This window comes from Suncus etruscus, chromosome 1 (assembly GCF_024139225.1).
Source record: "Suncus etruscus isolate mSunEtr1 chromosome 1, mSunEtr1.pri.cur, whole genome shotgun sequence".
NCBI lineage: Eukaryota > Metazoa > Chordata > Mammalia > Eulipotyphla > Soricidae > Suncus > Suncus etruscus.
In genome coordinates, this window is record NC_064848.1 from 61655247 (window position 1) to 61680907 (window position 25661).

Consider the following 25661-nt stretch of genomic DNA (forward strand, 5'->3'; position numbering starts at 1 on the left):
TAGAACCAAATAAATACATACATACATTTTAAAAAGCTAGTCAGGACCTGGTCCAGTGAACTAACGTGAAGGGGAACTGGACATGTGCAATGCAGATAGCATGGTGGGCCTGTCAGGTAGTATCACCACCACCTTTATTCCAATATTTACTTCTCCTTCTATAGTTTCCATTGGAAAATGACTTGGGGAAGGGTCTACCCCTGCCTTTTAGGGAGGTGACCTTAGGTTCCCTTTCTTTCCCTCTCTCTCCAGGTACCAAGCTCTCCTGATGAAATGTGTTCTGCCCCACTGGGCTCTGGGGGCAGTGTCTGGTGCTGTTGATGCCCTTGTTCGAACTTTCCAGAATGGATAGTCCCCCCAAGCTGACTGGAGAAACCCTCATCGTCCACCACATCCCCCTGGTGCACTGTCAGGTTCCAGACCGGCAGTGCTGTGGTGGGGTAAGTGGTGCAAGTGGGGGCACAAGACCCCATGCTTTCTGTCCACCCGAGCTGGGCATCGCCCAAACTGATCAGGACCTGAGCCAGGCTGACTCCCTGCTCTACAGCAGCCTTCACACAGCTCCAGGTGGATCCGCACACTCTGCAGACAGCGCCAAGAGCAGGGCTCGGGATGGAAGAGGCACCGGGGGTCCCAGACGGCACAATCCCTTCTTGCTGCAGGACAGTGTGACAGAGCCAGGCCTTGAGGAACTGTATGATGACAGCATGGCTGATGGTGACGCTCAGCAGTCCTTTCACCTGCATGAGACTGGCCAGCCCCCCTTCCATCTTTCCTCTTTCCAGTTGCCACCATCTGGCTCCAGAGTGGGAAAGCCCTGGGGGGCAACGCACAGTCGGGCAGGTATAGTGGAAGGCCAGGAGCAGGAGCCAGTGGCCACTTTGAATGCCCAACGATTCGGTACTAACCACTGCTGCCCGCCAGAGATGGATGCAGAGACCATGGAGTTGGATGAATGTGGAGGACCTGGTGGAAGTGGCAGTGGCGGTGGAACCAGTGACACCTCTGGCTTTTTTGAGCAGGAATGGAAGCTCAGTTCCGATGAATCCCCAAGAAACCCCAGATACTCGGGCTCAGGGCCCCAGCACTGCCGCTGCAGTAGCACATCCAGTCAATCAGAAGCAGCTGACCAGTCCATGGGCTATGTGAGTGACTCCTCCTGCAACAGCTCCGATGGGGTGCTGGTCACCTTCAGCACCCTCTACAATAAGATGCACAGCAGCTCCCGGGCCAATCTCAACTCTGCCCCCCAGTCCTGCAGTGACTCCTCCTTCTGCAGCCACTCTGACCCTGGCGCCTTCTACCTTGACCTGCAGCCCTCCCCAGCAGAGTCGAAGATGTCTTGTGAGTCCCACCACCCTGACAGTGGAGGAAGGGAAGGCAGCTACGGCTGTCCTCATGCCTCATCTCCTGAGCTCGATGCCAACTGTAACTCCTACCGCCCACACTGTGAGCCTTGCCCAGCTGTGGCTGACCTCACCGCCTGTTTCCAGAGCCAGGCCCGTCTGGTTGTGGCCACACAAAATTACTATAAACTTGTCACTTGTGACCTGTCCTCCCAATCTTCCCCAAGTCCAGCAGGCTCTTCCATCACCAGCTGCTCTGAGGAACACACCAAGATTAGTCCACCATCCGGCCCTGGCCCAGTCCCAACCCCGGACCCTAGCCAGCCCTCTGAGTATTACCTATTCCAGAAGCCAGAAGCCCCGCAAGAGCAACAGGAAGCAATGGGATCCATGGCCGAAACAGCAGCTCCTGTGAGCCCAACAATAATTGAGGGACAAGTATACACCAATACGTCACCCCCTAACCTTAGCACCGGGCGGCAGCGCTCGCGAAGCTATGATCGTAGCCTTGAACGCAGTTCTCCAGTTCGCCTGGGCTCACTGGAACGCATGTTGAGTTGCCCTGTGCGCCTAAGTGAGGGCCCTGCCACCCTGTCAGGGCCTGGCTCCCCACCCAGGCGAGTCACCTCCTTTGCTGAACTTGCAAAGGGTCGGAAGAAAGCTGCAGGATCTGGTTCCCCGCCACTTCGAGTGAGCATCGGGGACTCCTCCCAGGAGTTCTCACCTATCCAGGAAACCCGCCACGATAAAGTGGCCCCGCTGGATGAGGGCCCTCATTGTAGCCATAGTCTGCCCCCCATGCCCTTGGGGCCAAGCATGGACCTAGTCAGCCAAGACCCTTGGGCCATCCAGGTATGTCAGGGACCCCAGTCCAATGACTTTTCATCTGATGGCATCAGAGCTACTGAACAAGATCCCCTGGGCCCACTGTTGGATCCAGAGCCTGTTCGACCAGGATGCCCAGCCAACAGCCATACTCAGAGGGATGCACGAGCTAGAGCTGACGGTAAGGAACCAGAGGCTAGAGAATGCCAGGAAGTGTACATGGGATTTCTTTGGAAATTCTGCCAACCACCCATCTAGAACACCAGAGTCTCAGCCTAGATCCGTCATCCTTGTAGTTCAGGGAATGCCCTACAGTGAATGGAAGAACAGAGGGGAAATAAAAAGATGCTAAGGAGCTAAAATAAGCACAATTTAGAGATTTATATATTAAAAAGGAAGTTTTCAGAAGAGTGATTCTAAGCCTGGGTGACCTTGGCTAAGGAATGTACTCACAGACTGAGTTTTACTGGGAAAGGGGCTCAGGTGAGTTCAGTTTTGAACATTGAGAAATTTGATAATTATCTTACAAAGGCTCTGTGTTATGTGGTGCAGGTGATAGATGAGAGGAACAAGTTCTGCCTTTGAGGAATTCCCACTCAAGAGAGGGACCAGAGGGGCCCGGAGAGATAGCACAGTGGTGTTTGCCTTGCAAGCAGCCGATACAGGACCAAAGGTGGTTGGTTCGAATCCCGGTGTCCCATATGTTCCCCCGTGCCTGCCAGGAGCTATTTCTGAGCAGACAGCCAGGAGTAACCCCTGAGCAATGCTGGGTGTGGCCCAAAAAAAAAAAAAAAAAAGAGAGAGAGAGGGACCAGAGGGAAAGATATTATTAAAATGAAGAGATGGTCATGTATTGCACTCCATGATAAGCGTGCTGTGAGAGAAGAGAACTACAAACATGGTTATGTTCAAGCACAGTCTGAAAGATAATTAGGACTGGGATTTTATAAGAATAGAATAGGCACATAGAATAGTCTATATGAAGACATAGAATTTTATGCTTTCCAGAAACTGCATGCAAATAATTTGGGGTGTCTTGGTGGGATGTGAACGGAACCATCTAAGGATTTTAATCTGGGAAGTGGATTTTCCTTTAGAACAACTTGAGGCATGTTTTGATTCTCATTTTAGAAAGATCACTGGTTTGGATAGGAAAGTGGATTCGAAGAAATGCCTCCTGGCAGGTGAGAAGACCCTCAGATGGGCAAGTGATTGAAATAAAGGGGATAATGAAAGTTAGGAGTGTATGAGAATGGGAATTGGGAATGTGTATGGAGATATCAAAGAAGAGGGACAGAACTCTCAGATATGATTTAAGAGCTGAGTGGAGCAACTCTCCAAGGAGATAGTGAAGAATTTCCAAAGAAAATGCCAGGAAAGTAAAAAAAAAAAAAAATGCCAGGAAAGTCAGGTGAGAATAGTCATAGGACAAAGAGAACATTCCAGAAAAGAGTTTGGGGTCAGGGCTTGAGAAATAGCATGGAGGTAAGGTGTTTGCCTTTCATGCAGAAGGACAGTGGTTCAAATCCTGGCATCCCATATGGTCCCCCATGCCTGCCAGGGCCGATTTCTAGCATAGAGCCAGGAGTAACCCCTGAGCGCTGCTGGGTGTGACCCAAAAACCTAAAAAAAAAAAAAAAAAGAAAGAAAGAAAGAAAAAGAAAGACTTTGGGGTCAACCAAATGAGTTCTGAAGAGAAGTCACCAATATTACAGCTAAAGACTCCTTTAGTTTTGTTTATTGGTCTATTTTGTTTTGGTAGTGCAAGGGAAAGGGGGGGGGGTCATCCTCAGATGTGTTTAGGGCTTACTCATGGGTCTGTGTTCAGGAATCACTACTGGCAGGGCTTGGGGAAACCATATGCAGAATTGGGTATCAAACCCAAGTTGAATATGTGCAAGGCAAATTTTACCATCTTTCCAGCCCAGATTAACAAATCTCTAAAGCAACACTTGGGGTAGCAAATATAGAAACTAAATCTGAAAAGAAAAGAAAGTAGAGCCTTTTGACAGTTTCTGAAATAAACTGGTTTCAAAAAACCCCAATGGGGCCCAAAGTGATAGCTCAAAGGGCTAGTTCACATGCTTTGCACACAGAATGCCTAGGTTGGGTCTCCAGCTCTCAAAGTACCTAAGCACTGCTGGAAGCTCTCCCCTGGAACTGTGCCAGGGTAGCAGTGCAAGGTATGGTCCAGTAGCCACAAAAACAAAACAAACCTCCTAATCAGTAGAATCTCTACTGTTACAGAAATCAGAGTCCTGCAGACAACTCCACACTCCTCATCACATAGTGGTGCATTAGGGAAAGAGGATAGAAGGGAAATCTAGAGAAGAGCAGAGTCAGAAAGAGCCAGAATGGGCCAGAATCCTTTGAAACCCACTTTGCTGCATTGCCTGGTGTGAGCACATCAAGGCATCAGGGATGCTGCATTTGGATTCCTAAGGGCAAAAACCATCCTGGTCAGGCATAGGAGAGGCAGTAGTGAGTTTTCCTTTCAGATAAGATGGTCCCTGTCACACTCTGTCCCTTAGATCTTCATTAACTACTACAGGGCTCTTTTTGTAATGATGTACAAATGAGGTGGTTTTGGGTGGTGGTGTTGGTTTGTTTTTTGTTTTCTTTTTTATTAAATCACTGGAGATACAGTTTAAAAGTTGCTGATAGTTGGGTTTTTGTCATACAATGTTCCATCCCTTTACCAGTATTCATTTCCCACCACCCATTTCTCCAGTTACCTTCCTGTCCCCCCAATCCCCACTCCAGGCCTGCATCTATGGCAGGGATATATTTGGTTTGGTTTGGTTTGGTTTGGTTTAGTTTGGTTTCGGGGTCACACCCAGTAGTTCTCAGGGGTTACTCCTGGCTCTCAGGGTTCCTCTGGTGTTCGGGAGACCATATGGGTTGCCGGTTATCAAGCCCAGGTCAGCCACATGCAAGGCAAATGCCCTACCCACTTTGCTATCGCTCTGGTCCCAAGAGGTATTTATTTTGTACTGTTTTTCATCAAAAAGTAGCAGTTCTTGGGGCCGGGCGTTGGCGCTAAAGGTAAGGTGCCTGCCTTGCCTGCGCTAGCCTTGGACGGACCACAGTTTGATCCCCCGGTGTCCCATATGGTCCCCCAAGCCAGGAGCAACTTCTGAGCACATAGCCAGGAGTAACCCCTGAGCGTTACCGGGTGTGGCCCAAAAACAAACAAACAAAAAAAAGTAGCAGTTCATTAAATTCATGAATGGCCTAAGAGCTGAGATCTCTTTACGACACTGAGCAATACAATCAAGATACAAAAGGATTTTACTAAATCTGGAAAGAATGAAACCAAAGAAGTAGGGAGCATGATGAAGTTGGATCCAGCAATTGGAGTTGATTTGGGATTTTAATTGATTGCAAACACAGAATGCATCAGCAGTTTGAGAGGACTTCCAGTCTTTCCAAATAAAAGTTGAAATGGGGCCCGGAGAGATAGTACAGTGGCGTTTGCCTTGCAAGCAGCCGATCCAGGACCTAAGGTGGTTGGTTTGAATCCCGGTGTCCCATATGGTCCCCCGTGCCTGCCAGGAGCTATTTCTGAGCAGACAGCCAGGAGTAACCCCTGAACACTGCCGGGTGTGGCCCAAAAACCAAAAAAAAAAAAGTTGAAATGACTAGGTTCATTCAGAATTTCAGGAAGGTTGTGAGCCTATTAGCCTCAGCTGGAAGTTCTAGGCTCTTACTCCAGAGGAACTGAGGGCCAGGCTCTCTCCCCTTAAGAACAGACTTAAATGAATGTGATCTCTGTCCTCATTTTTAATATGAAGAGTGCAAACTCTGATTCTCTCTTCCCTGTGAATAGAACTGAGACATTTCCCACAGTAGGCCCCTCTCTTCCCACATTTCATTCTTCCCCCTCAACTCCTACATTGGGAATCCAATAGAAAGGGTTTTTTTAAGTGAGTAAGAATAAGCAGTCTACTTCAAACTTAGATCTAATTCAAACTATATCCCTATTTTATGTAGGAATATAATAAAGCTGGAGTGGGAGGTGTCTAATCTAAGAATCAAAATTGGTTCAGCCTTTAGACTTGATATTTAAATAGGCATAAAGGAGGAGATATCCAAGCCAGAAAAAATGGTGTATTTAGATGGGATAGGGTGGAGAGTGGTGTGGAAAGGTATGTGTGAGTTGAGGAGACAGCAACCTTGTTTGTGAAGGTATGGACACAAATCAAGATGGGAAGAATAGACTTTCCTTAGTGGGACATTGGGACTAAAGCGGGGACATAAAACTGCTAAAAGGAAAACAGTAATGATCCAGGAGATAGCTAAGTGCATTCTTTGCATGTGGAAGGTAATCTTCAATCAATTAATGAATAAAAAACAATGACCTAAGCAATAGTCTAGGAAGTAGGGTACTAGCCTGGTACTCCGCATACCTGGGTTTGGTCCCCTAAACCCCTCCAGAAGTCAGCCCTGAGCATCGACAGGTGTGGCTCAAAAACAAAATAATAATTAAAAAATAAAAACAGCAATGAAATAGGCCCTAACTTGTCAGAGGGTCTGGTGGGTTCAAAGGTCTCATTAAGAAACATTTGAGCTAACTTTCAGAGGACATCATGTCTTATGACTTTCAGAGGGCTTTAAGCAAAAACAAACAAAAAATAACAAAAAACAGTGGGTAGAAAAGACCCAGAAATGTTCAGAATGGGGAGAGAAGGAAAGGAGCACCCAGAAGAGGGTGCATTGTCTTAAGGTTCTTGCCCAGAAAGCAGTCCAGACAGGCCTGCTATTTGTGATTCAGCAAGTAGGGCTTGACAATGGCTCAAAGGCTTAAAGCATTTTTCCAGCAAGTCTGGGATCTTGTTCAAACCCACAAGCACTTGAGATTTCCTGACGAGTGGCTCAGAGGCTAATGAAGCACAAAAATAAGAAATAATTTCTCAGAAATTCTAAAAAATTCTTTTAGAAAGAAGCATGAAGTTACTCCTGGTGGGTGATCCAGATTGCCCCCAAGGAAAATAGAAAAATAGATTGAAGCACAAGGACTGGGACAGTGAGCAAGAGTCTAGGCATTACAAGAGGTGAAAGTTCAGAAATGTCTCCTGGACTGAATATAAAGCAGCTTCTTTGTGGGGCTGTGGTCACCATCCACTTAAGAATTACTAAAATAGGGCCCGGAGAGATAGCACAGCGGCGTTTGCCTTGCAAGCAGCCGATCCAGGACCAAAGGTGGTTGGTTCGAATCCCGGCGTCCCATATGGTCCCCCGTGCCTGCCAGGAGCTATTTCTGAGCAGACAGCCAGGAGTAACCCCTGAGCAATGCCAGGTGTGGCCCTAAAAAAAAAAAAACAAAAAACAAAAAACAAAAAGAATTACTAAAATAGGAGCTGTAGAGATAGTCCACGGGTTAAAGCACTTGCCTTGCACACAACTGACCCCAGTTTAATCCCCAGTACTACATATAATTCCCCCAAACACCAATAGGTTTGCTCTATGAACACACAGCCAGGAGTAAGCCCTGAGCACTGGCAGGTAATGGCCCAAAATTCATGCCCCTTGTAACCCTCCCCCCAAAAGAAAAGGAAGTAGAAATAAAAAGAATCAAGTCATTTCATGAGAAGAGCTAGGACGTCAGCCTGGCAGCATTTTCCACAGAGTACACTGTGATAGAGAACAGGAACCTTAAAATCACATCACACACTTAGAATTCTAACTGCCACGTACTGTGATTTTCATGTCATAATGATTTGGTTTCTAAATTACCCATCCCCAGAATGTGGAGACTGATTCCTGCCTGAAAATTCTTGAGCCACCATTGCCAGGGAACCACACCCAAGGTTTCTAGCAGTCTGAGCACTTAGAGCACCACCATGTGTTCATTTCTATGTGTACAACATTGTGCAGTACCAGGTTTTTGTTGTGGTTTGGTTTGATTTGTGTTGACAGGGATAAAAACCCAGAGCCTCACACAGGTGAGGCAAGTGTTCTACACTGTGCTGCAGCCTCAGTCCCAGGAATCTCTTATTTTTTTTTTCCGGTTTTTGGGCCACACCCGGCGATGTCAGGGGTTACTCCTGGCCGTCTGCTCAGAAATAGCTCCTGGCAGGCACGGGGGACCATGTGGGACACCGGGATTTGAACCAACCACCTTTGGTCCTGGATCGGCTGCCCGCAAGGCAAACGCCGCTGTGCTATCTCCCCGGGCCCCGGAATCTTATTTTGAAGAAAATCAATCAGTAACCTGAAGACTGAAGGACTAAGAGAGGACCTACCAGTCCTGGGGAGCCATTGTATCAAGGGTGCAGATGTGGCTTCTGAAGCCCCCTCAAGTCTCGTGGAAAAAGAGAAGTGGGTGGATGGGGTGACCAGAACCTAACTCTGCCAATAAGGAAAGAAGTGTTGATTAGATTTACTGTACAGTTCAGTGCTCCAGCTTGAGTAGAAATAGCATAAGAAAAGACTTAAAATGCTTAAATTGCATCTAGACCCTTAAAGCTGTAGATCTTTAAAAACAAAGAAAGTGATGGTTCTGACAATGACAGAAATGGAAATCGTGAGGAGAGAGGAGGAAGGTATGGGGATGGGTCTCAAATGTGCCCAGCCCAGCCTTGGTTTGATTCCAGCATCTCATGCCTCCACCCCCAACATCACCGTATGTGTCCTCCCCACAATAACAACTTTTAAGTGAAAGCACAATTAACTAGAGCTCCAAAGTAAGATCAGGGCTAAAGCTGGGGGGGCTCAGGAGACATCAGCATAGATCATCTGTACTTGAAAAAAAATGTATGGGAAGGAGTTTAAAGGGAGTTCAGAGGATGGAACCTTTAGAAAACGCACCCACCTTTGAAGTTGTGGGCTCTCAGGTCAAAAGGTGCCAGTATCCTAAAGACAGAAAATATCCAAGTGGAAGTTGGCAGTGCGGTCCTCCGGAGGTGGCTTGCTTGCTCTCCTGCACCCCAGGCCCTGCCCTGCTCTTTCTCTCTCCTCAATGAGGACCATCTACTTTGCTTCCTCCCATGTGCATCCCATCTTACTGCTATTGAGGTGACATGATTACAAAAGCTCTAATGAGAGAGATTTCGGGGTACAGTCACACACCCTCCCCGACCCCTTCCAGTCTGCCATTCAGTGCCTCATCCCCTTTCCCTCTGTTGCCACAGGAGGCGGTGCTGAGAGCAGACCAGTCCTTCGCTACAGCAAGGAGCAGAGGCCGACCACGCTGCCCATCCAGCCCTTTGTGTTCCAGCACCACTTCCCCAAGCAGCTGGCCAAGGCCCGGGCCCTTCACAGCCTGTCCCAGCTCTATAGCCTCTCGGGCTGCAACCGTACACAGCAGCCAGCCCCTCTGGCTGCTCAAGCCCAGGCCCCCATATCTTTAGGAGACGCCCAGGGCCCTACCACCCGAGAAACCAGGAAAGCTGGGCCTGAGCCAGAAACTTCCCGGCCATCCCCTCTGGGCAGCTATTCCCCCATCCGGAGTGTGGGCCCCTTTGGACACAGCACCGACTCATCTGCTTCCACTTCGTGCTCACCTCCCCCTGAGCAAGGCACAGTTTCAGAAAGCCCCCCACCATGGAGCCACTCCTGTCCTGTCCGGCCAGCTACCACGCAGCTGCCACAGAAAGAGGAACAGAAGATTCTGACCTTGACTGAGTACCGGCTCCATGGACCGGGTAGCTTGCCACCATTGGGCGCCTGGAGATCTACCCTCGGCCGAGCAGAGAGCCTGGCCCGGGCAGGTAGCGAGAGCAACATGGCCTCCAGGCCCAGTAATGGTATGCATATTTGGTCGGTTGATTGGGTCAATGGTTGTGTCTGGGGAGTGAACCCCAATGCTATGCCACTAAGCCACATTCCTGTCCCCGGTATAAGCTGTAGCACCTGTCTCCCACCCCTTTCCAGCACTTCCACTGGGGAGGGGGTGGGAGTGCTGAATGGTCTGACCCTGGCCTCCATCGCAGATTAGATGTGTACAGCTCTTTGCCCATGTCTGTGGATACCAACGCTCACTCCTAGCTCTCACTTTCATTCTCTGCATGTCCCTAGAGGCTCTGAAGCTCAGTCTCACCTGTCTCTTATCTTGTACTTCTAGCCAACCACCTATCGCCTCAAGCACTCAAGTGGCGGGAATACCGGAGAAAGAATCCACTCGGACCCTCCAGTCTGTCTGGGAGCCTTGATCGGAGGCCACAGGAAGCGCGGCTGGCCCGGAGGAACCCCATATTTGAGTTCCCTGGTTCCCTCAGTGCTGGCCACCTAAACTGCCGATTGAATGGTGTGTGGGCCAAGTCCCCATGGTTCCCTGAGCAGGCTCTGGGGAGGAATTAGAGAAGGGATCAGTGCCTGCATATCTCAAAACTAAGGCACAGCACTGAACAGTAGAAAGAGGCTGCTCAGGATTGATTTTCCTCCTCTTCCAGGTCAGATAGGAAAGCCATTGCCACTGACTTGCCCTGACTTCCAGGATCCCTTTTCCCTGACTGAGAAGCCCCCAGCTGAATTCTGTCTGTCCCCAGATGGCAACTCAGAGGCTATTTCCATTGACTTGCTCCAGAAAAAAGGTGACCGTTGCCCCCAGCTCCAACCAGTACTCTTGTCACTGCCTACCTGTGCCTGTTGCCCCTCTCTAACCCTCCAGACCCTTTCCCTGGCTTTTTGTTTGTTTGGTTTGGTTTGGTTTTGGTTTTTGGGCCACACCCAGTGGCACTCCGGTTCCACCTTTCCCTGGCTTTAAACTCTGAAAGAAATTAGAGATCCCAGGAGTTGAGCAGAAGGTTCTGTGGATATATACCCATGTGTAGCAGGGGAGCAGGCCCCTTCCCTTGGGGTGTCAAGTTTATGAAGGGAGACCAGTAGGTCATTCATCAGTGCTTTCAAAGGCTCAGATAGTCCTGATGGAACCACTGAGAGTAGAGGACCAAGGAGGAACTATTGTATTTATCAAATAAGGGGTCATTGTGATAAAGAAAACATTTCCAGTGAGGTGGAGAGAATTTGGCCTAAGGGGAAGAAAATGAAGTGCAGAGGCAGAGTGGGAGATAGCAATGTTTAGGGGACATTGGGCAAGGAGAGAGCAAAGGAGTGATGTGGACAGGTGGAGGACAGAAAACTAGTTTTGGCATTTGGATGGAGAAGAGAGCTGAAGGACTTCCAAAACAAAACAGAACAAAAAAAAGATTCCTCTAGGGCAGGGCCACAAAATGTTGTATGGAGGGCTGCAAACGTCCCGAGGGCCGCAAGTTTGAGACCCCTGGTTTAGAGTGACCCCAAGCTGAGACATTAAACAAGTGGTTCTTAGAAATGGGCAAAACCAGGAAAGGGCAAGACCTGGGGCCTTGATAAGACCCAGGTGCTGGGAGAATGGAATGTGAAAACTCCCCAGTGATGACTTTTTCCTGCTGAGTTTCCAGAGTCCCTTCCTCAAGTAGTATGTAAAATTCTTGCCTGTAGGGTTGGTGAAAGCTGTCAACACTGCAGTGGACCTCATTGTGGCACATTTTGGCACCAGCCGGGACCCTGGGGTGAAGGTAGGCCAAAGACTAGATCCTCATCCTTTCTGTCTTTACCTTCCCCTGCTCTCTTTAGAAATCAGAGTTGGGGGGCTGGAGAGATAGCAAGGAGGTAAGGTGTTTGCTGCATGCAGAAGGTTGGTGGTTCGAATCCTGGCATCCCATATGGTCCCCTGAGCCTGTCAGGAGCAATTTCTGAGCACAGAGCCAGAAGTAACCCCTGAGCGCTGCCGGGTATGACCCAAAAACAAAAAAACTAAAAATAAAAAATCAGGGGGGCCGGGCGGTGGCGCTAAAGGTAAGGTGCCTGCCTTGCCTGCGATAGCCTTGGACGGACCGCGGTTCGATCCTCGGTGTCCCATATGGTCCCCCAAGCCAGGAGCAACTTCTGAGCACATAGCCAGGAGTAACCCCTGAGCATTACCGGGTGTGGCCCAAAAACAAAAAAAAAACAAACAAAAAAAAACAAAACAAAAAAATCAGAGTTGTGTTCTTAGGGATGGAGGTCAGCAGAGAAGCACCGTGAGTACTAAGAGGCAGAGAGGACCAAGAGTGGACTTTAACTGAATCCTTACCACATCCACAGGCTAAGCTGGGGAACAGTTCTGTGAGCCCCAATGTCGGCCACCTGGTCCTGAAGTATCTATGCCCTGCAGTCCGTGCCGTCCTGGAGGACGGGCTAAAGGCATTTGTGCTTGATGTCATCATTGGGCAGCGAAAGAATATGCCATGGAGCGTTGTTGAGGCATCCACACAATTGGGTAGGTGCTTAGAGACAAAGTAAGGACTCCAGACTGAATTGGGGGGTTCGGAAACTGGATAGATAAGCTTCATCTGGCTTCTTCACAGGCCCATCCACAAAAGTCCTCCATGGCCTGTACAACAAGGTCAGCCAGTTTCCAGAGCTCACCAGCCATACCATGCGCTTTGATGCCTTCATCCTGGGCCTGCTCAAGTGAGTGTGGGGCCACAGGATACCAGCCTACTTTGCGGGGCTCCAACCCCTCAGAAACCAGCTTCTGAGAGGCATCTGCAGCCAGGGGTTCAGGTTCACTCCTCCTTCACCCAGTCTGTTAACCAGCAGCGTCCTCTAGTACCCACAACCTCCTGAGTTTCTCTGAGAAACTTGTTTTTCTTCATTCCTGCACTCCCTTCAAATCCTGCTGTACCCCTAGGTCCACCTGGGGATCCACAGCAGAGCTTATCCCTTTATGGCCCTAAGCAGTCCTGCACTCATGGTTTATACCTGCCTTGATTCTTTGGGTCCTCCAAAAGGCAGGCTACATTCTAGGAGGAAGTAAATCATAAGTTCATCCTGGTGACTTTGCAGAGTTAGAACCAAAGTAGCATCCCATCTATCGACCAGATAGATGTTCAGAGATGTCTCTCTGAACCTTGTCTCTGACCTTGATACCTCATCATCCAGCTCTAGCCACACAAAACTCAACTCCCTTCACCTGTCTCCCTACAGCATCCGGTCCCTGGAATTCTGGTTTAATCACCTCTATAACCATGAAGGTAAGGCCCAGACCCCTGCTCTGCCACCTCAGTTTAGGCCAGACCCCCATTGCTTGCAGAAGGTAGCACAGCCACTTTCACAGAGGCTCAAGGTTTGGGGGTGGAGCCAGGAAGGGATCCCCACAACTTGGGCTCCAGCCCAGGCACTTTTTCACCCTCATGCAGACAGTAGGATACGCAGGTAGTGCTAAAGTCAGGGTGGCCAGGAATCCCAACTCCTCTCTCCACTGCACTGGAGGCTGCCTCCTAAGGTTGTGGTGCTCCTGAGACATGTTTGGGGGCTGTATCCAGGGCCATGGGCTGGGCACTGGCTGTGGCACTTACGCTCAATGCCCTCTTCCCCCATCCAGATATCATCCAGACCCATTACCAGCCCTGGGGTTTCCTGAGTGCTGCGCACACCGTGTGCCCTGGCCTCTTTGAGGAGCTGCTGTTGCTGCTGCAGCCTCTGGCCCTGCTGCCCTTCAGCCTCGACCTGTTGTTCCAGCACCAGCTGCTACAGAGTGGGCGGCAGCAGCGGCAGCACAAGGAGCTGCTGCGGGAGTCCCAGGACCTGCTGCTGTCTGCACACTCCACGCTGCAGCTGGCCCGTGCCCGAGGCCCGGAGGGTCCTGGAGACATGGATCAGGCTGGCGATGGGGAGCGGGTGAAGGGGGTGGGTGCCTCCGAAGGTGGAGAAGATGAAGAGGAAGAGGAAGAGACAGAGGAGGCAGTGGTGGCTGCAGAGGTCTCAGATCGTGGAAGGGGGACCCGAGGCGGGCAGACAGGCTGGTGGTACCAGCTCATGCAGAGTTCCCAAGTCTACATCGAAGGCTCCACAGAAGGTTCTAGGTTCCCCCGTGGGGGCAGCAATAGCAGCAGTGAAAAAAAGAAAAGCACAGGTAGTGGGGGACCACCGCCCCGAGAGGGAGTTGTGGAGGGAGCTGAGGCCTGCCCTGCCACTGAGGAGCCTCTTAGCCGGGACCGGGGTTGGCCCTTCTGGATGGGGAGCCCCCCAGACTCGGTACTTGCTGAGCTGAGACGCAGCCGGGACCGGGAAGGGCCCCTGCCACCCCCAACAGGAACTGAGGAAGGAGCTTCAGAGTCTTCTGGGGGCATCAAGTGGGGACACCTCTTTGGATCTAGAAAGACTCAGCGTGAGGCCCGGCCTGCAAACAGGTAAGAACCAAAGCAGGGCAGAAATGGGAGTTGAGCTCAGGAAAAACCAGAGCACAAAGAGAGCCAGAGCCCCAACTCTGTTCCCAGGCTTCCCTCAAACTGGCTGAGCCTGGACAAGTCCATATTCCAGCGAATGGCACAGACAGTGGGTGCCCGCCGGGAAACCCCAGAGCCCAGGGAGTGCCTGCAGGAGCCGCGTTCCCCAGCCCCACCTGCCAAGCCTCCCTGGTGAGTCCTAGAGATGGGTTGGAGGTAGGGGGCTGACTTGTGAGGACGTCTCTGACCTACCTGCGTTGTTTCTTCAGCGAGGTGAAGGCCCTGTGTCATCATCTGGCCACAGGCCCCGGACAGCTGAGCTTCCACAAGGGGGACGTCCTGCGGGTACTCGGCCCGGCTGGAGGAGACTGGCTGCGCTGCAGCCGGGGCCCTGACACTGGATTGGTGCCACTGGCCTATGTCACCTTGACCCCAACTCCAAGTCCAACCTCTGGAAGCAGCCAAAACTGAGGTCCTATGCATGCTGGTGACCTTGGGGATCCTCAGACCCTCAGTCTCATGGCCTGAGAGCCCTTCCCCGGCCTCTGGCTTACTCCAGAGAGCAGACGGGAGCAGGGGCTTAGTCCTGTACTCAGTATTAATTTTCCCTGTGACTGTCCCCATGGCCTTGCCTGTCCCCTCAGCCAGGGAGGGACGGAAGGCACTCAGCACTGGGTGGTCAGGATTCCCCAATCGGGGGCCAGCACTTCTAGTGGTGCAAACAAGCGCCTCCTGACAAAGGTAGGGGACGTAAAGGCCTGTTTTCAAGGTCCCCTTGGCAAGGCGACAAGGTGGCAGGAGGATGAATGACAGTATTAGGGCCATATTCCTCAGCCCTGGAGCTGTAAATAGGTTGTGACCAGTGCCTGGTGGTCAGAAGAAGGAGGAAGAGCCCAGGCTTCTGTTTATGTACTTATTTATTTATTTATTATACCTATTAATAAAAAAGGTGCTTGGCCTCCAGACCAGTTTCTCTTTGGCTGTCCCCTCACCCTCCGCCTACCTCTCTTCCCTTCAAGAGGATATGGAGATAGATGCAAAGGAGAGTGTAGGTGCCTATGCCAGGAGCTGTTTCTCTATGGTGCTGAGACCCAGGGCATCCTGGGTGAAGTGCCCATAGGTGCGGCCGAACTGGAACTTGTACCCTGTGTGGCAAGGAGTATGTCATGTGGAGCCATTGTCATAGAGACATCAGATATATCTTAGCCAGTTGCCGCAATCCTCCAAGCTAGCCCTCCAAAACTAGTCCTCCCCACTCTGTACTGCCTCGGTTTCCTTTTCCTCCCATTGATAAAAATGAGCCCTAGGATCTGCGGTCTAGGTCTCACACAGACACAATACTGCCCCCCAATTCTCCCCCTAGAGTACTCCTCACCTGGCACATAGCCTCCATAGTGAGGTAAAAGGCCCAGGTTTTGAGGGTAGATCCTGGACATTGGGGGGCATGTGACACCCTTGGTGCTTCCATGCATATGCATCTGCCTGAACTCCTGCAGTGCCAGGTTGGTAAGCACTGGGAAGCTGGAGCCGAAGAGGAAACGCGAACGAGGCACGTAGCCAGTGAAGCCTGGGGGGTGGATGCCAGGGGGCTCTATGTGAGTCTGAGTGCCCCTCCCTACCCCTTTGGTCTCATGACCAACCCCTCTCACCTGACATGAAGAATTTTTGAGGATCTTTGTCATCCATGGAATAGGGAGAAGCCTTGTGAGGGGAAGTAGAAAGAAACAAAGCAGAGCTGGAAGTCAGCCCCTGTGCTGACATACTCCCATGGGTCCCTAACTGTGTTGCTCCTCTGTCACCCCCAGGCCCAGCCCACTGCCCCCGCAGCCCTGCTCCCCACCAGCCTTCTCACTTGTTCTAACTTCTGCCCCAGTTCTGGGTCCTTCTCCACCTCCAGCTTTGGTTCTTGGTCTTGCTCCGAGTCTTTTTCTCCCTTGGCCTCCTTCAGCCGTCCTTGTTTTCCCCGTCTCGTGGACCTCTGATTGAAATCACTCAGAGCCTCAGCCCAGGCCTGGCTGCAGTTCTTAGCAAAGATGAACTGTGCCTGTGGTATGAAACCTGGGATCAGAGTACAGGGGAGCACAAGTTAGTGTTCAGGACACAGGTGCTGGGATGGTGATCCCTGTTCAGACCTATGAGCATACCTGTGTATCCTGGGACCAGGCTGGAGCTGAGCCTTTCGTGACCACGCCTGACAGGCAGGCTGCCTTTGGGAGTCTCAGGAGATTTTGGTGGCCGAATGGGAGGCAGAAGTGTGCGGCGGGCAGGGGGCCAGGCCAGGCCTGGGGCACCTTGGAGTAGCTGCCCTGTAGCCTGCCCATAGGTCTGGCCCATGCTGAACCGAAGTAGTGGGCAGTGTCCAGAGTACCTGTAGCACAGGTCTCAGCACTCAGCTCAGGCCCCTGCCCAGCCATCCCCCAGGACAGAAGCAGAGATCTCTGCCATTCCTGTCTCCCCTGCACTTTATGGATATACATGTGGAACAAGCCTTTTCAGATCTCCGGGCTTCCTGCCCTTCCCTCTGCTGCTGCCCGGTTTCCATGGAGAAGACAACATAGACTTCCTCACCGACTCGGCTACCATGAGTCTCGCTTTTCCTTTTTCTCCAACACCACAGATATCCCAACAAGCAACGTTAGGCTTCCCAAGCCACAATGTCTGTCCCCCAAGACCTAGGGATGCCCATTCCTATACCCCTAAGACTACTCTCAGAAACTAAAGGGGCTGAGTTCTGGGGAGAAGACTTACCCCGGGAGATAGTGAGGATGCTGAGGGTTCAGCCCCGGTATGAAGGTGCTAGCCCCCACCATAGGAGCCCTGGCAGTTCCTTTTGTTTGCCTTGGAGCTGGAGCTCTGGGCTCTGCGGGCTGCCGCATCGGGGGCTACAGGGCACAAAGGGCGGGGAGCCTGGGACTGGAGGCGGGGCAAAGGAAGGCAATGACAGACTTCTCTGGCCAGGGCAAGTGAGAGCTCACTGGTCTGAGTACCCAAGAGATCACAGCCCTGCCCCCTTGTGGCAGGTAAAAACTGAGGGGAACAACCTCTCTGGGGGCCAGAGGAAGAGAGGGGCAGCACACACCCAAACATGGAGGGCTGTGTCAGCCCCACACACACCAGTGCCAGACCCTCTTCTATCAGTGCCTGCCAGCATCTATCTTTGTGAAACTTGCTTGAAGGGAGTTCCTGGGGAAAGAGGGACTCTGAGGGGAAAACAGGAACCTAGAAACCTCTAGGCCAGGGGTCTCAAACTCAATTTACCTGGGGGCCACAGGAGGCAAAGTCGGGGTGAGGCAGGGCCGCATAAGGGATTTCACAAAAAAAGTCCTCAAACGTCATTATTAACAGTTTTAATCATTTCTTCTGAAGATGAATAGAACATTGAGTGAAGATCATGAACAGTTCTTCTGAACATGGCATCTTTTGCCTATTCCTTGCTGCCAGAGACTCGACAGTGCTTCTTCTCACAAATCTGAACCACATTTGACTTTAGAGAGGAAGCAGTTGAGACCCTCAGTATGGCTGGAAGATGATCATCATTAAGTCTAGACCTGTACTTTGACTTATTGAAGTTCAATGTGGAGAATAACTTTTTACACAAATATGTGCTCCCAAAAAAGGCACATGGTGCACTTGAACATTCGGGAAAGTTCAGGGAAGCTGGGGGGCAATTCTCTCAAAAATTGCCCATGCATATCTGCTTTTCCACTGATCTCCCTGAACTTGGCTTTGAGGTCAGAGTTGCATTGCAGGTCAATGAACTTCATTTGAAGCACAGGAGAGGCATCTTGCACATCAAAGGGAAAGGGGTCCACAAAAATTTGGAAAGTGACTCTGTGCTTTCTGAAGTCTGCAAATCTGTGATCAAATTCCTTCTCTAGCTTAAAAATAGCATCAGCATATTTCTCACCACTGAATGGTATGCCTGCATCTACAAGTTCCTTACATGCTGGGAAATGGCAAAGATTTGTCTGAGAGAGCTGGGATTTCCATAACACAAGTTTTGTGGAGAATGCTCTCACGTTGTCATAGGCAGCACTGATAAGCTGCCCCAGGCCTTGTAACATCTTGTTTAGTACATTCAGCTTATGTGTGATGTCAACAAGAAAAGCTAAGTCCATGAGCCATTTGCGATCACTCAACTCAGAAACAGCATTCCCATCCTTCTCCATGAAAGCTTTCATGTCTCTCAGCTCAAAAAATCTTTTCAGAACATTTCCCCTGCTGAGCCAACGTAACTCGGTGAAATAGAGCACATCTCCATATTCTGACTCCATTTCCTCTAAAAAAAAAAAAAAGCATGGAACCTCCTGTGCTTTAAGCCCCTGGATCTGATTTGGTTGATGCATTTCACAACAACAGACATCACATTGTCACACGACAGGCATTTACTGCAAAGGGCCTGCTGATGGATAATGCAGTGAAAAGCAATGGCCTTCTCTACACCCTCCTCTTCAAGTTTTTTTTTTTTTTTGAACAAGTTCCACCAGTCCATTTTTTCTCCCTGTCATCGATGGTGCTCCATCAGTTATTATTCCAACAAATTTCTTCCATGGCAAACCTGCATTCTCAATGGCATCACAGAGATGCCGAAATAGCTCATTAACGGTGGTGTGGCCATGCATTGGAATTATTGTGAGCAGCTCCTCTGTCAATTCAAAATTGCAATCAACACCACAGACATAAATTGTGAGCTGCGCAGTGTCTGTTATATCTGTGCCCTCATCAAGAGCAACTGAGTATGCATCAAAACATTTGGCTTTCTCACACAGTTGATGATAAATGCCACTTGACATGTCAGAAATGCGCTCTGCCACAGTTTCGGCAGAAAGGCTGATTTTGCTAAACTGACCTTTCTTTTCCGGACAGATAATACTTGCAGTCTGTAACATGCATTTTTTTGGTAACATGCATTTTTTAATAAACTCTCTTTCTGTGAATGGTTTCTCTGCCTTAGCAATCATCTCACTAACAATGTAACTAGCTTTGACTGATGGAACATTCTCTTTGGTTGCTTTCTTGAAGAAATCTTGTTGCCTCATTAGACATGTTTTAAGACTGGCAACCCGCTTGGCTCTCTCATTTTCTTGATATTTTGCACATTCCTCAGCATGTTTAGTTGAATAATGACATTTCAAGTTGTATTCCTTGTGCACTGCAACTTTCTCTGAGCAAATAAGACATGTGGGGATGCCCCTGTGCTCAACAAAGAAATACTGCGTCTCCCACTTTTCCTGAAATTGTCTGTGCTCATCATCAATCTTTCTCTTCACTGCAGGCTTTGATGAAGTCATGATGAAGGTAGGACAAAATCTAATGCTGTAATAAACTTCTCTCCCTTCTCTCCCTTAGGCCTCTGATAATGCAAGGGACAGCAGGCAGGAGCAGCGGAAATGACGTCTGCGCTAGGCACAAAGTATTTGTGATTATTTGCTTACCGAATATTCACAATAAAAAATTGCATTAGTAAGAAAAAAAATCGCAAAAAATCGCATTAAACATTTGCATACCCCGAACGGAACTGCTCGGGGTATGCAAATGTTTAATGCAATTTTTATTGCGATTATTTGGTAAGCGAATAATCGTGAATACTGTGATATTTGAAGGCCGGCCTCGGGCCACAAAATGTACAGAGGGCCACAAACGGCCCGCGAGCCGCGAGTTTGAGACCCCTGCTCTAGGCACTGGCATTATTTTTGATGCTATAACAGGGATGAGTGACCACCCATTATAGTTTGGATCATCAACCAGTCACAAACACACCACACCAACTTCCCACACCACACATACACTCAGCATGTGCATTCAGAAGCATGGGTTTTAAAAGAGGCACACAACAAATGAGAGAGGAGAAAAGAAACGATACCTATTCTTGCCAATAAAAATTCCATGGGGAGGATGATGGGATGAAGCAGGTGTCAGGAAACTGGCAGCCTAGCCCAAGACTAGAACAAAAGGACTTGGGCCCTTGTTGGATACATGGAGCCATGGAATTGCTGAATGTTTTTATGTGAAACACTTGTTGTTTGGGTCACTTTAAGTTTTATTTATAGTCAAAGGCATCATTACAAAAAATTGGGTTGTTTTTTTTTTAGCTTCAATGTGGTTATGTATTTTGTCCACGTTAATTAAGTCTCAATTTTTAAATCTATAAAAAGGGACTAGGGGCTGGAGAAATAGTATAGCAGGTGTTTAGTATAGTAAAGCAGGAATAGTAAGGTGTTTGCTTAAAATGCAACCTAGGTTCAATCCCAGCACCACATACTGCCCGCCAAGCACAGAGCCGGGAATGATCCCTGATGAAGCACAAAACTAGGAATAAGTCCAGAGCACTGCTGGACTTATCAAAAAGAAACAAACAAAAAACCAAGAAAACTTGTTACTATCTCGCTCAGGATAAAATTTAATTCAATGATGTCTAAAGAGCAGTTGGTGTCATGACTTACTTGTACTAAATGCAAAATAGAAATCCCTGTGTTTTATTTGAATTTGGTAAAAATGGAGAAAAAGGAAAAGTTGGGGATAGAAAAGGGATTGAAGGTAGAGGAGAAAGTAAAATTTGAGAAAATGATCTATTTGATGTGGATGTGGATTAGGATACAAAGATTAGGACAGAATCCACAGAAAATATCATAAAGAGATAGTATGCTTGCCTTTCAGATCACTGACCCTGGCTCAATCTTTGGCAGGCACCATATATAGTTCCCAAGCATAACAAGGAGTGACCCCTGAGCGCAGAGGCTAGGAGTAAACCCTAGGATTTGTCTCCAAACAAAAAATGATTATGGCAAATAAAATAATGGTATGGATTGGGGTTATTATGGATTAGGAAATGGGTTACAATTAGTCATAGGGTTTATGATGTATAAAAAAAAAAACAGCTCAGGGACTAAAGCAATAGTACAGCAAGTAAGATCATTTGCCTTGCATGTGGTTCAATCCCTGGTCCCCTGTGCCTGCCAGGAGCAAGTCCTGAGCATCACTAGGTGTACAATCTCTCCCCTCCCCTCAAATTAAGAATGTTCTTCAGTCCCTGGTGGTGGGAGGCATGCTTACCAAGCACATAACCAAGATTCAGGCTATTTCTGAGTGCATAGCCAGGAGTAACCCCTGAGTGTCACCAGGTGTGGTCCAAAAGCCAAAAGCCAAAAAAAAAAGTATAAAAAGGGGGCTAGATAAGATAGTATAGTGAATAAAGCACTTGTCTTGCATACAGCCAACCCCAGCATCCCATATGGTTCACTGAGCATCACGAGGAGTATTATTCCTGATAGCCAAGCCAGGAGTTACCCATGAAACATCACCAGATATGACCCTAAAACACAAAAGAAAAGAAAGAAGAGGGGCCAGAGAAATAGCACTGCAGTAGGACGTTTGTCTTTCATGCAACCAATCCAGGAAGGACCTGGTTTGATTCCAGGAATCCCATGTGGTCCCCAGCCTGCCAGGGGTGATTTCTGAGTGCAGAGCCAGGAGTAACCCTGGACACCACTGGGTGTGGCCCCCAAACCAATCAATCAATAAAGTTAAAAATAAAGAAGAAAAAAGGGAAGCAAGTTAATGATGAACATGAATTTCTAATGCTTTGCCTCACATGCAAAGAAAATTGGAGGCTTGCAATACCAGGATTAATGCATTCATGCAATTTCCTAAAGGGTTGGATATGAAGCAGAGAGAGACGGTAGTCTGGAATAATTCTGAAGGGCTGGGGACATAGTTCGTTTGTGTTTGCAGAGGCCCTATATTTGGCTCCTGGCACTATCTGGTTCCCTAAGGACTTTCAGGCTAGCCTGGTAGGCCACAGTACTGCTGAGCTTGATCAGCAACCAAACAAGTGTTACCAAGAATGGCCTTGGGTGCCCTGAGTGAGACTCCACCCCAAAAAAAGAATAATTCTGGTGGGCTGGAGCAAGGTACAATGAATAGGGCCTCACACACAGCTGACCAGGGTTCAATCTCCAGCATCCCTGAACACCACCAGGATTAATTCCTGAGTGCAGAGCTAAGAGTAATCCCTAAACATCACTGGGTATGGCCCAAACACACACATAAATAAATGACTAAAATAACAATCCTTAAGTGTCTTGCCTGAGCATTTTAGGAAAAGATTAGAAAAAGATATGGGGACGGAGAGATAGCACAGCAACGTTTGCCTTGCAAGCAGCCAATCCAGGACCTAAGGTGGTTGGTTCGAATCCTGATGTTCCATACACATGGTTCCCCACTCCCCACCCCTCCACCCACCCCCGTGCCTGCCAGGAGCTATTTCTGAGCAGATAGCCAGGAGGAACCCCTGAGCACCGCTGGATGTGGCCCAAAAACCAAAAAAAGAAAAGAAAAGGAAGGAAGGAAGGAAGGAAGGAAGGAAGGAAGGAAGGAAGGAAGGAAGGAAGGAAGGAAGGAAGGAAGGGAGGGAGGGAGGGAGGGAGGGAGGGAGGGAGGGAGGGAGGGAGGGAGGGAAGGGGAGAGAGAGAGAGAGAGAGAGAGAAAGAAAGAAAGAAAGAAAGAAAGAAAGAAAGAAAGAAAGAAAGAAAGAAAGAAAGAAAGAAAGAAAGAAAGAGAGAGAGAGAGAGAAAGAGAGAGAGAGAGAGAGAAAGAAAGAAAGAAAGAAAGAAAGAAAGAAAGAAAGAAAGAAAGAAAGAAAGAAAGAAAGAAAGAAAGAAAGAAAGAAAGAAAGAAAGAAAGAAAGAAAGAAAGAAAGAAAGAAAGATATGGGAAAATTAATTGACTCAAGTCTTGTTTTGTTTTTTGGGTTTTTTTTGTTTGTTTGTTTTTGGGCCACTCCTGACAGTGCTCAGGGGTTCCTCCTGGCCATCTGCTCAGGTTCCTCCTGCCATCTCTCAGGGGTTCCTCCTGGCCATCTGCTCAGGGGTTCCTCCTGGCCATCTGCTCAGAAATAGCTCCTGGCAGGCACGAGGGACCATATTGGATGCCGGGATTCGAACAAACCACCTTAGGTCCTGGATCAGCTGTTTGCAAGGCAAACACAGCTATGCTATATCTCTGGATCCTCAAAAGTCTTGTTTGATGGGGTGGCGGAGAGGGCTGAAGAAATACTGTGTGAAGGAAGCCTGAACTATATGGTCCCCTAAGCATCCCCAAGAGTAACCCCCTTCACCCAAGTAACAGTAGGTATGGCCCAAACCATCTTCCCTAAAAAGAATGAGAAATAAGCCTGTAGCCAGAGCAATTAACACATCAGGTAGGGCATTTGCCTTGTAGTAAGCCAACCCAAGTCCAATCCAGGCATCTCATATGGTCCCCGAGCCTGTCAGGAGCAATGTCTGAGCACAAAGCCAGGAGTAACTCCTCACCACTACAGGGTGTGGCCCAAAAACAAGAAAACAAACAAAAAAGAGATAGAAGCCTAGAAGAAGAAAACAATGAAATAGAAACATGAATAATTCAAATAACAAAAGGAATTCAATGTGTGTGATAATGATATGATTACAGAAAAAATGACCATAAGAGGCTGGAAAGATAGCTTAGTGGGTTAGAGCACAGGCTTTGCATGCTGGAGGCCCAGCTTAAATCTCAGTACTCCAGGGTCCCCTAAGTACCAAGCTGGAAGTAGCCCCCAAGAAATGACAGATGTGGCCAAAAACACAAAAAGTAGAATGCTTGCCTTGCTGTGCCTACCCTGAGTTCAATCTCTGTATGGTCCCCTGAGCATCACCGGGTGTAATTCCTGAGTGCAGAGCCAGGAATAATCCCTGAACATCACTAGGTGTAAACCAAAATCTGAAAATATATGTAAATAAATATATAAATAGACATATTGCAATATACCACATATGTATTAAAATTATGAGTTAATAAGGTACTGAAATACCTCATTGGTCACTTTTAGAGTATGCTAGGGAAACAGCTCCTAGTAAAATGCAAAGGAAACAAGCATTTGTTACATCTTCCCTACATGAAATATATCTGGATAACAAAAAGTTACTGTGGAAATATTTACTCCTTGCAAAATAATTCTTTCTAATAAACAAAGGAAGCATGATAAAAAGAAATAAAAAAACTCCAATAATAATGAACCAATGGTTATCAATCAGGGACAATTTTGACTCTCAAAGGACTATCAGCCATGTAGGTCTGTACACATTTGGGTATGACAGCTGGAAAAGATGCAACTGGACACTAATGAGCAGAAACCAGGGATGCCACGAAACACCTCCAACATACAGAACAATGTCAGGTTCTATACAATGATCATCATCACTGAGTATCTGAGAGCATTAAAGACCATCAGGTCTTAGCAAAGCACTAAAACCATCTATGAATGAGTTCTGCCAAAAATAAATTCAGAGGCTGGAGTGACAGCACAGCAGTAGGGTGTTTGCCTTGCACGTGGCCAACCCAGGACGAACCCCAATTCGATTCCCAGCATCCCATATGGTCCCCTGAGCCTGCCAGGAGTGATTTCTGAGTGCAGAGCCAAGAGTAACCCCTGAGCACCTCCAGATGTGACCCAAAAAACAAACAAACAAAAAAGCAAAAATAAATTCAAATCTGATTGAAATGTCTAACAGGTTAGCATATTTCACAGGGCACAGAGGATCATACCAAGTTAAGAAAACTCAGGTTTTCAGAAACTACAAGAAGACAAAAGGCCTGCTTTCTTCCATTTAAAAAGGGGGTGGTAGGAGCAAGAGAAAATTAATATTTAAAAATATATAAGGGCTCAGAGCCATAGTACAGTGTGTAGGGAGCTTCCTTTGCACAGAGGTCACCCTGGTTTGATCCTCAGCATCCTATATGATACTCTGAGCCCAATAGAAGTGATCTCTGATAGCACAGCGGCGTTTGCCTTGCAAGCAGCCGATTCAGGACCAAAGGTGGTTGGTTCGACTCCAGGTGTCCCATATGGTCCCCCATGCCTGCCAGGAACTATTTCTGAGCAGACAGCCAGGAGTAACCCCTGAGCACCACCGGGTGTGGCCCAAAACAAACAAACAAAAAAACAACAAAAAACAAAACAAAACAGAAGTGATCTCTGAGCACAGAGCCAAGAATAAGCCCTAAGCACTGCTGGATATGGCACTCCCAAAAGAATTAAAAATGAAAGGAATATCAGTTATAAAGCATATATTTTATTTATATTTTAATTCAAATAAAGCTTTTGGTGGGGAGGGTGACAGAGACTAAATCCAGGCTTCTAGCACACAGAGGAAGCATTCAGCCCATTGAGATATCTCTCTATTCCTCAAAGTTTTTTAAACTGAGCATTTATTTAATATCTTTGGTGCTAGGGATAAAACTCAGGGCCTAATACTAATGAGGCATGTGTTCTATCACT

At 48.3% G+C, this 25661-nt stretch overlaps 2 protein-coding genes across 3 annotated transcripts in view; one reads left to right on the forward strand and one right to left on the reverse strand.

The window, feature by feature from the left end:
* Positions 1-15328, forward strand: part of RUSC2 (RUN and SH3 domain containing 2) — a 66336-nt gene extending 51008 nt beyond the window's left edge. Inside the window, exons 2-12 of the mRNA XM_049772938.1 lie at positions 253-2352; positions 9305-9919; positions 10237-10419; positions 10565-10705; positions 11595-11671; positions 12240-12414; positions 12503-12608; positions 13125-13171; positions 13522-14329; positions 14417-14557; positions 14635-15328. Of these exons, the coding sequence (XP_049628895.1) occupies positions 321-2352; positions 9305-9919; positions 10237-10419; positions 10565-10705; positions 11595-11671; positions 12240-12414; positions 12503-12608; positions 13125-13171; positions 13522-14329; positions 14417-14557; positions 14635-14836 (4527 nt within the window). The 5' untranslated portion in view covers positions 253-320 and the 3' untranslated portion in view covers positions 14837-15328. The remainder of the gene's footprint in view (positions 1-252; positions 2353-9304; positions 9920-10236; positions 10420-10564; positions 10706-11594; positions 11672-12239; positions 12415-12502; positions 12609-13124; positions 13172-13521; positions 14330-14416; positions 14558-14634) is intronic.
* Positions 15265-17230, reverse strand: FAM166B (family with sequence similarity 166 member B). Of its 2 annotated transcripts, XM_049773939.1 has the most exons (6): positions 17114-17230; positions 16510-16733; positions 16218-16423; positions 16015-16066; positions 15741-15932; positions 15265-15510 (listed from the first exon to the last, which is right to left on the reverse strand). In XM_049773939.1, the coding sequence occupies exons 1-6, from the start codon at positions 17173-17175 to the stop codon at positions 15422-15424; spliced, it is 825 nt and encodes a 274-aa protein (XP_049629896.1). In that variant the 5' UTR covers positions 17176-17230; the 3' UTR covers positions 15265-15421. The 2 variants fall into 2 exon arrangements, 1 of the variants encoding a protein (XP_049629896.1); XR_007495901.1 differs by lacking the exons at positions 15265-15510; positions 16218-16423; positions 16510-16733 and having other exon boundaries at positions 15859-15932; positions 17114-17198.
* Positions 17231-25661: the final 8431 nt, after the last annotated feature.